Genomic DNA, 15,626 nt, shown 5'->3' with positions numbered 1-15,626 from the left:
GCTGTAAGAGAGCCACATCAGAATCTTAAAAGTATCCCTCTATTTCAAAACAACCTCTCTTCACAGTAGGTCAGTCTACCTGTTTCCCTCAAAAAGCAACACAAGATGAATTAAGAATCCCATCACATTTAAACAACTCACAATATGCACATTTCATTATTTCAAATTATTGAAAGTTTACTGTAGAAAAGTCCAAACATCAAGGTAGGAGGAAATAAAACCACTTAATAAAAGCACGTCCCTTCAGCATTAAAAATCTGCAATCACCAACAAGAAGAACTCGCAGCTGGTGACCAAGAATTTCTTACTAGAATTCACTACTCCGAAGCAATTGTGCTGTTGGCAAATTGCTTGCATGTTGACAGTTTTAGAGATCTCATTCATGCTGTCTCACAACAGAATGATCCAACATGGAGTTTGCAGTTTCTTTAAGAAGTTCATTTCCATCCTTTGTTCTCTCCTCAGTCTGGTCCATAGTTTCATATCCAGCTTAACAGTGCTTTATGCAAAAAACAGTTGTGTCTGGTTTTTTGTTTTTACATTCACGTTATCAACCATGTGAAAACAGTAAAATACAAAATTTCATTTTGCTTTCTAGAAACACCAAAGGCCAGTATCAAGTAGTGAAGTAGTAGTTTCTGGTCTCAGAGTAGTTATCTATTAAGGAAAGGCACCCAGATGATAGTTCAAGATTTCTGTAGAATCAAAAAGGGTCACTGCAAACATTCATAGTAATATCAAATACTGGGGCTTGCCCCCCTATATTTAATTTTACTTCAAACAATGCTCCTTTTTAAATTTTATTTTGTTTTCTACTTAAGAATGACAACTAGTATTTGGATAGAAGTAATACTTTTGACTAAAGGTTTGGTGAGGGGTTGTTTGTTGTCTTTTATTTCCCCAATAAGACTGTCTTCAGTTTGTGCCAAGCTGGGTGAGCAGACGTGCACTAACAGCACTGGTATCACACAGAAGTTGGTTAAATCCATACTTCTCAGAGATAGTAATACTTCATGACACCAAGACACAAGTTTAGATCCCAGGACTACAGTCATACAGAAACTTGAAAGACTCATTGAAGTTGCATCAGCAACAAATGTAAACTTGTTGTAGAAATTCCATAAGGCTTTCCCATAAAATCCCTCAGAAGTCCACTTCCAGCCATGGGCTCATTTGAATGCCTCCTCATTAAACAGGAGAAGCCACAGCTTTCAATCTCTGGTCCTTAATAGAAAAAAGTCACATCACGTACACCTCCATCGAAATAACATTTGGCTGCTGAAACCAGGTTTCTTGTTCTGAGCCCATTACTACACAAAATCATGCATATGCTTTGCAGTAAATTCATTATCCACTTGTGTACAGGAATGTTATATACATAGTTTACAGATTCTCTTCCTCCCCCCCCACCCCCCAAAAAGCAACCAACATACACCACACACAAGCATAGTATTACAAAATTCATTCTAACCCGCTTGTTCTTTTGACTGTTACTTCATGGTTTTGAGCAGCGTTTGGATAGCAGCTCCTGGTCTGCCACATAGTGTTAACTTCTGTCCTTCAAATAAAAATAAAATGCAAGAATGCTGTCATTTTCTTGATTAAGAAAAGTGAGATTGTAGGAAAAACCTGAATGCCTTTTACATTATGTAAACTGAAGTCCTCCGATAAAACACACAGTTGAAATCAGAATTGGAAGGTGGCAAAAGGTACAGTCATCACCTGCTTTCCTCAGTCTCCCCTTTACCAGTGTTTGGCACCTCTGTTCTTCATTCAACATTTCCATTTTCTTTGTTTGACTTTAAGGTAATGACTATCCTGAGATTTCAATTTATAAGAGTATTTGAGCAACATATGGGGAATGAGTACTTGCTATAGCAGCCAACAAAGGCAAGTCATTGGATTCAATCCTAGAAATTAAAAAAAGAGACAGACTTTAAAATATACAGTCACCTTCACAAGAGAGAAACACACAAAAAGGTATTTTTCATCTGCTTGCTATAACTGAGTTCATTCTTTAATTATTACTTATTGTCATTATTCATACCAGTAAAGATAGGTGAGAATGTTTAAAACCATGAAGTGTACTACCATTTGAGTCAAAATGAAGGATTAGATTTTGTGGTTTGAATAAACCTTTTATTCATTGCTAAGCCATAAATCTTAGGTTATAGTCGTCCCAGTCAGTGGGCACAAATAAGCCCAGTTTAAGAAAGAACTAAACATCAGCTTACGGAAGGATATGAATTACATGTTTTGAATGTAACTCAGTTCACCATACAGCAGCACTTTCTTACCAAAAATGACCAAAAGCTGGAATTATTCTGCAATAAGGGTAACCAAGAAAGTCTCAACCCCAATGGTCCATTTCCAAATGAATTGCTGCAGAACATACATACATATGTATTTATACACACAAAAGGTGCTTATTTCAGGGGTTTGCTATTATAGCTACATTTCTCAGAATGAAATATTGAGCAGTTTGAATAAAGATACACTAGTTTTTTCCTACACTGACAAAACCCATCTTGCAAATGTTTAGTCACTTCTTTCCCCTTCTCTGCTGTTAGCAGTTGTATCCCTAAAGCTGTATGCAAATCAATTACTCTTTTTAGAGGATAGCTGCCAAACAGGATACCTGCCCACTTTCCTACAACTGATTTTTGAGAACCCCTCTTCTCTCAAGATACAACTGCACCACCAACTTCCCAAAAATTCTTAAGTATTTGTTGGTATAAAGCTTTCATTAAGAAAACAGAGTATGTATGAATGCATGGACAGCCGCTAATGACCAAACTTCTTCTCCATTCTGATGATCTAGGAATGACAAGTAATTTGTTCTGCTTTAGACCTGTCTCTCATCCTTATTTCCAGATGGCTCAGAAGAACCTATGTTTTAGCTTTATAGGTACATGAAAGAAGAGAGTGTTAAATATGAAAAAGCATGTTCTCATGGGAATGACATGCAAACATTCAAAAACTGAAAAGAAAAATAATTGCCTCAAGTTTTGCCATTCATTTAAAACAATACCTGCAATACTCACCCCAGTACTATTCCTAGTTCTTTTACATGCACTCTTGTATGTCCTCGAAGATATTCTGAAAGCATTTTGCTTTTGAGATACATTTCTTGTAGTCTATCCTCAAGATGCATTATGCACTGTAAACAGACCAAAACCCACAGAACAGCTTTAGCAATTGCATACAAATTTTACAGAAACGCAAGCATATCATTTTAGCTTCTATCTTAACTAGAACACCTTTCAAGATAAATCTCAATTACCAAACCTGGAAGAGGCAATTGGTTTTGTTACAGCTGTGCTAGCAACATAAAAAGTTACACTACCCCCTCCTCATTAGGGAACCCCCTTGGAGAACCGGAGCTTCAGCTTTCCTGGGCAGCAAGTTTGTTGCACAAACTGCGCATCCTATTTTCCACTCAAGTCAGTCACAGTGTTGGCTTAGTTTTAAACAGGTTCAAAGACACTCAACACACCTTACTCAATCAAACCAGAATGCATGGATCGAGACATCTTTTTATAAGTCAGTAGTATTTTAACTGAAAGAGTCTGTTCAGACAACACTTTCTAAATTTAGCACTCTAATTCTAGGGATTTGTCATTCAAGGAACTAAAAGACACCATTAGCAGTCACCATAAATCTACAGCCCACTACTTTTCTGTACAAGCACTTGGTATGTATTTATTAGTTCTGTGTACTTCTAGGTTAAAACTGTTTAAACATTTGATGCTGCTCGCCAGAAGTTAGTAATTCAAATTGAAATACCAATTTAATCACACCCCTTTTCTTGCAGTAGTACCATGCTAGAAATACATACTATTTTTAAATACAGTCATGTGATGCATGTTAATTTCTCATACACCAACTGCAGGAAAGCAGATGAACCTTAGCTTCAAAGATAGAGAGGGGGTTTTTTGGTAAGACAAGGTGAGTTGGTAGGATGTCTTCACAAGGTGAGTAGGTAGGATGTCTTTTCAGGGATTTTTTTTCTAGGACAAAAGATACATTCAATTTGATATATTCCTCCTTTCCACAGGACTGACCACTTCAAAAAAGTTAAATTAGTTCAGCTCTGCAAACTCCGTGAGATGAAAGCAAGAAGCGTGTGCAGAACTTCACATTATCTAATGTATAGTCATCTGGCAGGCAAAGACAGCAAATAGAAACAGCAGCAGCAAACAGCTTCAGACCACTGTCCAATGTACTTTTCAAGTTGAATAAAACCCTTAAGTATTAGAAATGAGACCCTGTGAAATGAGGTTTGCTAATTAAAAATAATGAGGAAAAAAAATACTTGTGCTTGTAGGCAGTCTATCATGTATTTTTCTGATGGTCTGGGGAAAGATGAAGATTCTTAATGATTCTCTGAGCTCATATCAGCACTTAATTATGGAAGGCAAAGACATATTTTAAGAAATATATTACATAGTAGCCACCAGTGGAGGAAAGGCAAAAGGTTTTTTTGAGAGTAATTTGCTCTATTTGCTTCAGGCAAGTTTTCACTCAAGTAATTATAATCATAACACTTCTGATTCTAATCCAAAGAGAAACACATCTTGTCCATTAAAAGTAACCCTAATGCAAAAAGCCTATAAGCAATTCCTCAGTGGTTCAAAAGAGCATGCAGCCAATTCATGAAACAGCATTCAATATATCTCAATTTCAGCACTTGTGCAAAAGGGCTATGGATTGAAGTTGTGTGAAAGCAAGTAAGGAATGAGATTCTCTACATAAGATTATCTGCTCCTCCTGAACGCCCAAGAATTGAAAGACATTTTGTCCCTTAAGCTCCATACATGAATTCATTTTGTTCAAAATGTCTCCATTAAATGTGGTACATAAACTGAAGAGGAACCTAACAAAAACCCCTTTTCTCATTGACTAAAACAAAAATAATCAGTCAAGTCACTTCTACAATTAGAAAAGCACCTTAAAATTCGTTTAAACTTTTTGACATGTTGCTGACATGCAGCAATAGCAATCATTACTCTCAAGTTGGCGTGTGGCAAAATCTCTCTGCAGTATGGGCAGCAATCTGAAGTACCACAGCAAAGATATCCATCAACTGCCTTCTACCCTGTCTTTAGGCTGAGTTCTGTGTTTTGTTGTACCACAAAACCCCAAACATTCATCTGAACAGTAATTGCACACAAGGAGATGTGCACTCCTAAAGAAAATGTCACACTGCATTATGCTCATGTCTGATTGCTATTACTATGTATGTTTTCATTAAAATTTAAGGCAATAGAATCGCTATGATAGAAGAAGTCACATTTCTCCCCTAAAGTTTAGTGGAACATTTCCTTCACCAAAGGTTCTGTTTCAGCAGAGATGTAAAATCCACCAACAGAAGGATCAAAGTGTCTCTAAAGTGGACTATACATTTACAAAGTATTGGCATTGTCACTTCATTGTTCCTTTTAGAAAAACATTCCACCTCCAAACTGCTCCCATATCACAGAAAGCATAGACAAATTGCATGTATTAACCCCAAGACAATGTTGAAATTAACACTAATTGCAGAATCAACTGTTCGGTTTTAAAATGCCAGAATTTAAGGTGTGACTTTGCAAATGTTAGGACAATCACAACCAAAGTTGCATATTTTTTGATAGGCAGAAGAATCCAGAGACAACATTGACAGTGTACCCACATATTTTGCCTAGCACTTGCCTTCAAAAAAGCAGCATAATCAATGCCACTAATTATATCCAAAACAATGCCAACTAATACTATTTACAACTGTTAGTATTTAGCTTTATCTTTTCCATCTGTGAGCACACTCCTTACACAGACTTCCTACAAAGTTTCTCAAGGTGATCTGCTGAAGGACAAATCAATTCTGTTAATTGAAAAAAGCTGAATACTGAAAAAAATACTTCTTCTCCCCTTGCCTATCACCATGTGTCTGTAAAAAATGTATTGTAATTACCACTATCAGATATGTGGGCAATTCTGTCGTAATCAGCAAAACTGGCATTACTGATTAGCTAAGATGAACTCCACTACTAATGAGGGCAGAGAAGAGTGTTGTGGAATAGGGAGCATGGACTATGACAAAGTAACATCCCCTGTGGCAATCCACCCACTGCCAGGTGTTTTCAGGTTTCAGTCTCCTCCCAGCAATCCTACAGCAATACTGGCAGGGTTGGCTAAAGCATGCATAGTACACAAGGGTCAAGTAAACACACAAAGCTAGAATTATCTGGGGGGGAGACAGAGGAACACAGCGTGGTATTTGAATGCCCAAGAATAGAAAGTTGTATGCTAGAAACAGGCTTGGATAGACAGAAGCCTCAACAACAGAGAAGTATGGAGATTATATAAATGAAAAATGAAAGTTTAAGAGTCTTAATCAAACACAATAAGACCATGCTATAACTGCTCAAACAACTTTAGTTTTGGAATATATATTTTGGAGTAGTCAACTTTATTTTGATCTATTAGAGGCAAGTTACACATAAAGCAGTATCTGTGCCTGGGCTGTAGCATGCATTCCCTTAAATACATTGTACCAACTCTGCATTATTTCAGGCGTTAGTTCATTGGCATAGCAACACGGTGTACGAAACACTGCATTTGCTATTGAAGCTAAGCAATTACCATTCTTTTCAGTTTCCAGTAATAGAATACTTACAAAATCAGCTGGGACGTTGAGTTTGTAAAGCTGTAAAATGGACTGCAATAAACTGGATACTTGACTTGAAACCAAAACATCCTTGCCTAACTTCATATTATCCATCATCTTTCTCTGGCTTGTAGCTACTTGTACATTCCATTTATCTGTGTCTGCAATAATGCAGACAGCTTCTGCTATGGGCTCATCTAGCACTGGATGCTGCAACAGATACAAAATACGAAGATTGTGACACTTTCACACACATTTCCACAACTTAGTTTGAAGTTTCTCTGTTTTTCAGAAGGTAGGGAATAAGAAACTGATCCATCCAATGAGTGGTTTTGTTCCAAAGGAAATCAGCAGCATCTCAAAGACAAGGAATACCAACTTTAGTAACAGAGTTTACCTTCGGCAACATCAGTTAAGTCTTACCGCTCAATTCAATCAAGGCATTTAATTTTGCTGAAAGAGTGCTTCAAAAACACTACTCTAACTTGTTTTTTCCCCTCCAAGTGTTCCACCTTCTCTGAAAAGGTAAGTTTCTTCCAAAATTAAAAGAGTAACAATTACACTGATCCAGTGATCACAAAAGTATACAGAATGTTTCAGAAATATGTGAGGGATTTCAGTGCGCACAAAGTGGGGTATGTATGGAGAGACAGTACTGTAAGGCCAATCTGATGTTTAAGAAGTTACATACATACATATCACTTTTTCATATAGTACATGAACGCATTCCAGCAGGATGATTTTTAATTGCTATAGAGAGAAGCTGTTGACAAGTACTAGCTAAACATATAGACCTGCAAACTAAAGTAATAGTTACTTTAGTGTAAGCTTAGTTATAAATTCAGAGTATCATTTGGAACATGGCAAGGTTCTTACCTATAGACAATTACTTTGTGTAGTCAGCCATTTCTGTTACAGTCTAGTGTGATACAAGCCTCTGCAAGACAATCTCCCTTGCAACACATGCCACTAAGTGGTAAAATAAAATATTTCAACTTGCATATAATTTTTATGGAATATAGATAATTCTGTCTGCTACACTGATTGAACAGGGAAACAGTTTATTTTTTTTCCCTTGTGTTTACCTTTGAAAAGAAGCTTTAAGAAAGCACACAGGGAGGAACTAATGATTCTAAGTATGAACAAGCTTTGCACAAAATGAGTTAAGGGCTTAACTCATTCAAGCAGGAAGACACATCAGGTGTGGCCGTTAAGAAGACACAGTAAGGAGAAAGAAGCCTGTTCAAAGGCTTCTATAGATCTCATGAGTACCACAACTCCTGTTAAGACTCAAAACAATGCTTTAACTCACATGCATTGCATGAAGTAGGTCTCCTAGTAGACACTGCTTGAGTTTTTCATCATTATTTATCCCATGCAGCACTAGATCAGGTATATATGTATGACAATAACCACCTAGAAGTGATCTTCCAAAATTTTTCACACATTGACTGCTGATGGTATTTGCCCTGAAACAGAGAAATATGAAGGAGGTAAGATTCTTGCTGAACAAATTGTATTCAGATTTTACATGAATGCAAGATTTGGTTTCATTTCTGCTTCTACTGCAAGTATTGATCAATAATTTTACTCCAAATATAGGAAACTAATTACAAGTGCTCTTTGAATCACAGATTTTAGAAGCTGAACTTCAACAATATACTGATTCCTTCAAAACTATGAAAAGGCAAATTTCATGTTTTCGAGCTTGTGGTACATATGTGTTTTCTACTCTGCAGCAAACAGATTTGCTAAATTTAGGTTTTCTCCAACTCATCTCGAGAAACAAATACTTTCTAGCTACCTACCTTAAGCATCAGCAAGCTCTGCATACACCTGTAAAGCTCAAAGGTTTCCAAACAGGATGCTCTTATTTCAAATCTGTCTGTCAAATACATCAAATCTAAAGAATTATCAAAGTTTTTCTTATCCTCAGATGTTCTGTCTACATTTAATGGTTTCAGGCAGTTTATATATAAAGGTGTGATCGCTTTTTATTAGACATTTGAAGACAACCTTTGTCACAAAACTTCACTACCTAAGCCTGCTCTGTCTTGGTTTTCTTTTTCGCCAGGTCTGTTTGCAAGAACCCGAATCACATCAGTGTCTGTTACAAATTTGTTTGCATGGATCTGAAATCCTAGAAAATTTCCCAGAGCATCTGAAACTCTGAACATGTCTAATGTAGCAACAAGTTATGACTCCATTTAATTCTAAATTAAACTTCTTTACCTTGGTAAAGGAAGTTCCACTTCTGCAAATTCCTCAAGTCTTCTGCTGACAATATCACGATGCATTTCATCAGGGATACAACAATCACCTTCTTCATCACTGGCTCCAAGAGCACTGTCTGAACTCTCATTTCTTGGAATGTCCCCTTCAACTCTGAAGGGGATTTTCCTTCCAGCATCCCCATAGGGGATATCTTTAGCACCTATTTTAGGGGAATCCTGTTTGACAGCAGAACCTACTCCTACACAGACAGGGGAACAGTTCTCTAGATTGCTAGAGCATAAAGTTCTAGTTTCTTTCAGACTTGGCAACGCTACGGTTTTTGTATTATCTGTGAGCAAAAGCTGTTCACTAGATACTGTGTCTGCTAAACTCTCTTCAGTTCCTTCACTTTCCAGTGGCTGGTTAAGCACACACTCCTTCCCTCTGCAGGGCGGGCTTTCTGCATGACAAATATTACGTTTACTGACAGATATAAAGGCAGCTTCACAACTTGCTTTTTCATTCTGGCAAGCATCCACAGTCAGATTTGTGGAACTTGAGGCACAATGTACCACCTCTGGGTTCTTTCTGAATGCCTTTAGATTTTCTTCCATTTCTCTTCTATGAGTCTCTAAGTCTGACTCTGGTGATGCAGAGCTTCCAATCTGAAAAGTAACCTTTTCTAAGTGTGAACTCCTGTGACCAGACCTTTCAGGACAAGGTAAGGCAGATGACCTACTAGACAATTGCCTTTCCATTTTTCTCTCATTCTGGTTCTTGTTGTTCTTTATATCTATTAAATCCTCCAAATTGGATTGCTCTTCAAAGTGATAGGATACAATTCCTGTATCAGGGGCAGTTCTTTTCTTACCATCAGCTGCTCCTTTACAAAAACTGCTAGTTAGACAGTCAACAGATGAGTTATGACTGGTCTTTCCTATTGCTTCTCTCTTGTCTTTTGAGGAGGCTGAGACAGCATGAGTGCAGTCTTGGTCATGTATGCACTCTGCAACACTATTGTTCTTACTTCCATCCTTCTTTGGAGGTAGGATTGGAGGCACAAGAGCAGGTTCATTTTTAACAGTGACGACCACATAATCAGACTCTTCTACCTCCCCCTTTTCTAGTGCAGTTGTGATCTTGCTTCCATTTAGCACTTGCTCTCCTTCCCCAGTCTTCTCAGTCCATGTCAGCTGATTTTCCTGCAGCTCAGAGCATCGAATGAAGTAAGTTAGAACATAGAGCAAGCGCTGCACCAACTCCTTGCGTTTTCCAACAATAACAGTTCGAGTCAGTCTAACTGGAGAGCCTATGGCACCATACAGATCACCTACACAGGAAAAAAAAGTTCACAGCTATATTCTATTGTAATATACTGTTTAAAAATCAACACATTCTGAAACAGCATTGAAACAGTTCAACAAAAGTTTAAAACAAAGAATAACAAAAGCAGTCCTCTATCCACTTCTTATACCTGACTTGGGTCCAGAAGGGTTTCAGTGGTTTGTTTTGGTGAGGGATTAGATGCTATTAGTTTATTTCTATTCAAAGACCCTAGGGGTTTTATTTACAAGATGCTTACCAGACACTATCACTTGGAAATTGACACAACAGAGGATGAACAGGAATACAGATTCAGTTAAACTTTGAAGCCAGCTACAGTATTTTTCTACTAATTTTCTTTCACAAAGCTATTGGTTTACTGCAGCTTCCCCAAAGTTCTATAAGAAGTACTTATAGACAGCCAATAAGAGAACCTTCACATGGTCTGTTAGACAAAGATAGACTAATTCATGAAATGCCTATTAGGAGGTTGAGTTAACCTAGTTGTCTTTACCTGACAGCAATCAGGACACCTACTATATGGCCTTTGACTAATTAAATTGTGGCTATTACTACCAGCAGATGGGAGACAACCATCAAAAGCTCAATATTCTTTAGCCACTGCAAGTATTCACCTTGAAAGCAGGCTTCTCTGGCTTGCAGATTTATCATCTACCTGCTACTCTACCAGACTGTTGTAGGAGCTAAAACCTTGCTCAGGGCTGCTTAAATGTTCCAGTTTGCCACCAGCATTTTATACTAAGCCTCATGAAGCAATAGTAAATGAAAGTTATAATCAGAACTTCAAGAAGGTTTCTACCAAGCTCAAGGTGAACTCTGGTTTCAGCAGAAAAAGACAAACAGAATACAAGCAACACATTTATGCCCAGGGTCCTCTTTGCCACACAGAACATGAAAGGAATGAGGCTCCTAACTCCATTCCTGCAAAGCAAAGATCAATGAGACAGTAATTCCATTGCTCTCACTTACTGTTTACCCTGCCATGATCTGCCATTTCCTACAACACTTTTGATGCACTGGTGTGCTATGATGACACCAGTGTGCTAGTTTTTCTCAGTAAAGAACATCCTTACAATCAGCCCCATAGCCTATCATGCCAGCTAATTAAGTGAGCTTCAGACTATACATGTGAAATTAACCTCAATGCCTGGTGGGCTACAAGTACTAGCAACTTGGAAAGGAAATGGGAAGATAAGTTTTTACTGTCCTGTTGCTATGAAAATCAAACTGAGGCTTCATGTTTATTTGCACAACTGACTCCATATAAACCATTACTAATAAGACAGTACAAAAAGTCAATGCCTACTGTTAAGATTGTTATATTGAAGTTGATGTTTAAGAGACAGTAATAGGTCTTCCTGACAGTGGTACTTAAGAGTTGTGCAAATATGTCATTGTAATCGATATGTAATGTATAATGAAAACACAGGTCTGAAGATGAAAAGATGGGCAAGTCAAAATGCTTTCCTTATTAAAAGGTCATTTACATTTCAAAGCACTAAGCCCCACAATTTTTATCCCTTGGACTCTTGTAACGAAAGAGACCAGCAGAGGGCAACATCCCACTTTCAGTATCAGTTACTGCAACCACCCATTAGAGTTTTTGGGCTTTATAGGAATGAAACAAAACCATACAGTATTTTGTAATTAAAGGACTGAGAACTTGGCTCGACCAATGCTGGTAGCAACATACAGCCTGGGAAAGCAAGAAGAGAAACAGATTCTTGACTTGCCCCCAGTAGTGGCTCCTGGAAGTGACCACAAGAGCTACTGCTGATCTTATGCCTCCAGTCCAGCTGCTTTTTATAACCCTAGACCTCAAAAAACTAAAAAAACAACACACCTTCCTTTTTTTTATTCCAAGTTTAATCCATTACTCCTCTGCATAATATTTTAAAGACATCCTAAAACAGGAAACACTTCTACAACTACAAGGCCCAGGTAGTAATTCTTTCATAAAGATTGTGAGAACAACATAACTGAGGCAATTAGGAGGCACACAATCAGTGTAAAAGTCACATTAGTGCTTTAGGGTGCATGTGTATTATTTTACATGGCAATATAGTATATTGGTTAAAGATAAGGCAAATATAATGTCAGATTCACTGATGCTGCCAAGAAGAGGAAGAATTTTCAAGGAAATAACACTGCTGGCTCTCACAAATCTACTCATTTGATAGAAGTTATTTAATCCCTTGTATCAAGATAACTTAAAACCTATCAAAATATTTGTCAGAGAACAGCTCAGGAAGCTAAGCTTAGAAATTAAAAACTTCCCTCAAACCCATACAGGTAATTGTGAATGAATGGAGCTACTGCCAGGTGCTAGACTTCTACTCTGTTGTCTTAGTGTCCATCCTAGCTCTGTGAAAAAGGAATAAAACGAGATAGCCAGGGCAATTTCAGCTACAAAGAGCCTTCAAAGCCCAGAGAGCTCCTCTTTAATCCAGTCTATTCTCTCGTTCTTCCCAAACTATTCAGATTGTTTACAGCACTTGCACCATCTCTACATTTCTATATTAAGCCACTTAACCAGTCAACATAACAGAGGATGACAAGGGACCAAGAAAAAAGCAGAGCAGTTGGGCTATGCAAATAGGCCTCCAAATGCTATAATTAACCAGGTGAAAGACATCTGTTGCTATTTCTACCCAGCTTACAGCAAGGCAAATGTGATCTGGATCACAAGTAGTTCTTGGCTAAAAGGAGTAGATACAGAAGGATGCTAGTCATAGGGAAATATGAAGCTTTCCATTTGCTACTGACCAAGCTGTGCCCAGAGAGGATTATATGGATGAGATTTTGCCAGCATGTTCACAGACTGTGATGTGCGTTTCTCAGAGAAGGCCTTTATAGGAGGATGGTCAACCGGCATTACTGTTGGAACCCAAGCCAGATGATACGTCAGCACCGCAGTTAACAAAGCAGCAAAGAACCTAGGAAAAAGCATATGATCAAAGTAATGCCAGCAAAAGAATTCCCATGATGTGCTCTAGCATATCCACATGAACTGGGAACCACACAAGCTTATTTTAATAAGAAGGGAGTGAGGAAAGCTTACTGATTTTTGTTGATCTGTTCTATGAGAAATGTAAATTCTTTAAGAAACCGCTGGCATAGCTGATTCTTTTCCAGGGTGCTGGACATCATATTAAGCCACACAGGCTCTGCAATCCTTGGAACAGAATATAGGTTCCAGATGGTAGCTCTGCTCAAAGAAAATTCCCAGAAAGTGTTAATGTGCACATTCAAACTTGCAAACACAAGTAGACCCTTTATTCTTCTATTGTCCATGGATTTCACTTTTTGTAAGACCTAGGAGACTAAATTCAGACACTAATGTCCCAGAACACTAGTACAATTTAGCACACCGGTAACTTACTGTCTTTATATGAATGATGTATTTGTGTTCCCTATCTTTCCCTGTGTATTTGTACTCGGAGAAATTCTATTCATTGCAGTAATTTGATTCTACATTCCACACATTACAGAAACTCCATCCCACCAAAGCTTTATTGAGTGGAGACTCTCCTAGACTGCCTCTTTTCTTGGCCTCTGGACATTCCTTTCTCTTAGGTGCCAAAAAGAGACCTTTCGACAGCAAGTTTCTTGTCAGTTACACTCTTCAGTATTTTTGGCAAGGGATAGACTACTCATCTGCCAGAACACAGTCAGACCACTTGGCTTCTGCTGATGCTTGTGCAGACAACTCTGGAAGAGATCTTAAAGGCTTTAACTGACAGCCACAGGCAAGTACAACAGAACTACTTCTACTCTCTTCCTGAAAATGGCTAAGCCAGTTTTGCTTAAGTCTTCCAAAGACATTTACCAAATACACAACAGAGAACATTAATTCACGCTAACTTCAAGACTGGATGAGTTACAGGACCTTGCATTCAGTTGCTTATAACTGGAAGTGACAAATATCTTTAGAGGGGCACAGGAAGAACTCTTCTTGTAATTAAAAATTCCATTGACTCACCTGAATTCTCCCAGGGCATCCATAACACGGCTGATATAAACCTGCACCCTTTGGCTGGACTCTGCTATTTTTCTACATGAGATCATGGCCTTGAATAAGAGTTAAAGACACAAACCAGCTTCTTAAAGGATTCACATTCTTCATCTTTAAGATTCATTAACATATCAAAGTAACTAAGATCTAGCCCCAGTGCTACACAGTCACTCAGGACAACAATAGGTGCCAACCTCACTCCATCTCATGAGAGACTGGGCAGAGGGAGAAGATAACATTTTGAGAGTTAAGGAGTAGAGAGCAACAAATGTTTTGTACTTCTTTTAGTGACTGCATGAAAGGACAGAATGTGGTCCTCTCCACAGTCTCCAAGTTGTCAAGAAAATCTCATAGTGAAATAATGGGAGAAGGAAAGAAACAGAAAAACCACTCCTAGAATAGAAATCTCCATTCTTATTTTGACTGAAAAAGAAACCACAACTCTTTTCCAGCAAATGCTGAATTTCTACACTGGGATCAGCTCAAGACTATCTGTGTACAGAAGGAAGCTTGAAACCACGCACCCTCTCTCCACTCATCATCCACTGGATTCTTGAATACTTCATTCTATTTGTCTTAATGTGGAAAGATAAGTGTTAAACTAGTATTCTGTACCTTTTCTATTGCATATTTCAGCTTGTTCATGTGAGATTCAAAAAGGGGAAAGTGAGAGAAAAAGAAATCCTGGAAGTTTCTCTGTGCTTCTTCGTTTTCAGGCAGAGAAAAGATTATGCTTATTGCAATTTTTTTCCTCCGAACCATTGCAGGATTGGAGCTGCAGCTTTCATCAGCCATACTAAACATTTCTTCAGTAGACCTGTAAGAGAGATTTGTTAGGACAGTTACCAATGTACTGAGAGGTGATTTGTCTTTTACTCATCTCTCTACACATAGAAGATAATTAATTCTTAAGTCTCCTTTGACTGACAACATGGGACTTTTCTGTCCCCTGTCTCTGAACACAGAATACCCAAAATTCTGATGAATAAGACCTATGCTTGCTCAGATAGGAGGGAAGGCAAACCCCAATGAGGCTAACTCCTAAAGTGGTGTGAATGTTATCCTCTGAAATAGAGCTACTATAAAATCCCTCCTGGATTTGTTTTTAAAGGAGATTAAGAAGAGGTAATGGAGACACAAAACAAAATCCTAAGCAAAAAAAAAAAGGTAAAGCTAATTTCAGAGTTGTGAACTGCACTCAGCATTCAAGCTCTTGTCTAGGTGCTCCACAGTATGTCCACAATACTCTTGACACTGTAAGGAAATTGGGAAGGAAACATGCTACCTATACTGTTCCAGCATCTTATGATGGATGTTTTCAGGCACTCCACCATACAAAATATAATTTTCTATATTAACCACGGAAAAAATGTCATTATTTTACAATTACTGTGAAAATACAAA

The 15,626-nt window shown here is 38.0% G+C and overlaps 1 protein-coding gene across 5 annotated transcripts in view; it reads right to left on the bottom strand.

Annotated features, from left to right (window-relative positions):
• Window positions 1–1,247: 1,247 nt before the first annotated feature.
• The window catches only part of FNIP2 (folliculin interacting protein 2), a 45,352-nt gene continuing 30,973 nt past the window's right edge, over window positions 1,248–15,626 (bottom strand). For all 5 annotated transcript variants that reach the window (XM_054165707.1, XM_054165724.1, XM_009904572.2 and 2 more), the window contains 9 exons: window positions 14,838–15,039; window positions 14,190–14,278; window positions 13,269–13,415; window positions 12,974–13,143; window positions 8,882–10,193; window positions 7,962–8,118; window positions 6,659–6,859; window positions 3,045–3,160; window positions 1,248–1,910 (listed from right to left, as the gene is read on the bottom strand). In XM_054165707.1, the coding sequence (XP_054021682.1) occupies window positions 1,832–1,910; window positions 3,045–3,160; window positions 6,659–6,859; window positions 7,962–8,118; window positions 8,882–10,193; window positions 12,974–13,143; window positions 13,269–13,415; window positions 14,190–14,278; window positions 14,838–15,039 (2,473 nt within the window). In that variant the 3' untranslated portion in view covers window positions 1,248–1,831. The remainder of the gene's footprint in view (window positions 1,911–3,044; window positions 3,161–6,658; window positions 6,860–7,961; window positions 8,119–8,881; window positions 10,194–12,973; window positions 13,144–13,268; window positions 13,416–14,189; window positions 14,279–14,837; window positions 15,040–15,626) is intronic.

The sequence above is a fragment of the Dryobates pubescens genome, chromosome 1 (assembly GCF_014839835.1).
Source record: "Dryobates pubescens isolate bDryPub1 chromosome 1, bDryPub1.pri, whole genome shotgun sequence".
Classification (NCBI taxonomy): domain Eukaryota; kingdom Metazoa; phylum Chordata; class Aves; order Piciformes; family Picidae; genus Dryobates; species Dryobates pubescens.
The sequence above is the reverse complement of the archived record's forward strand: the minus strand, read 5'-3'. Positions and strand labels throughout refer to the sequence as shown.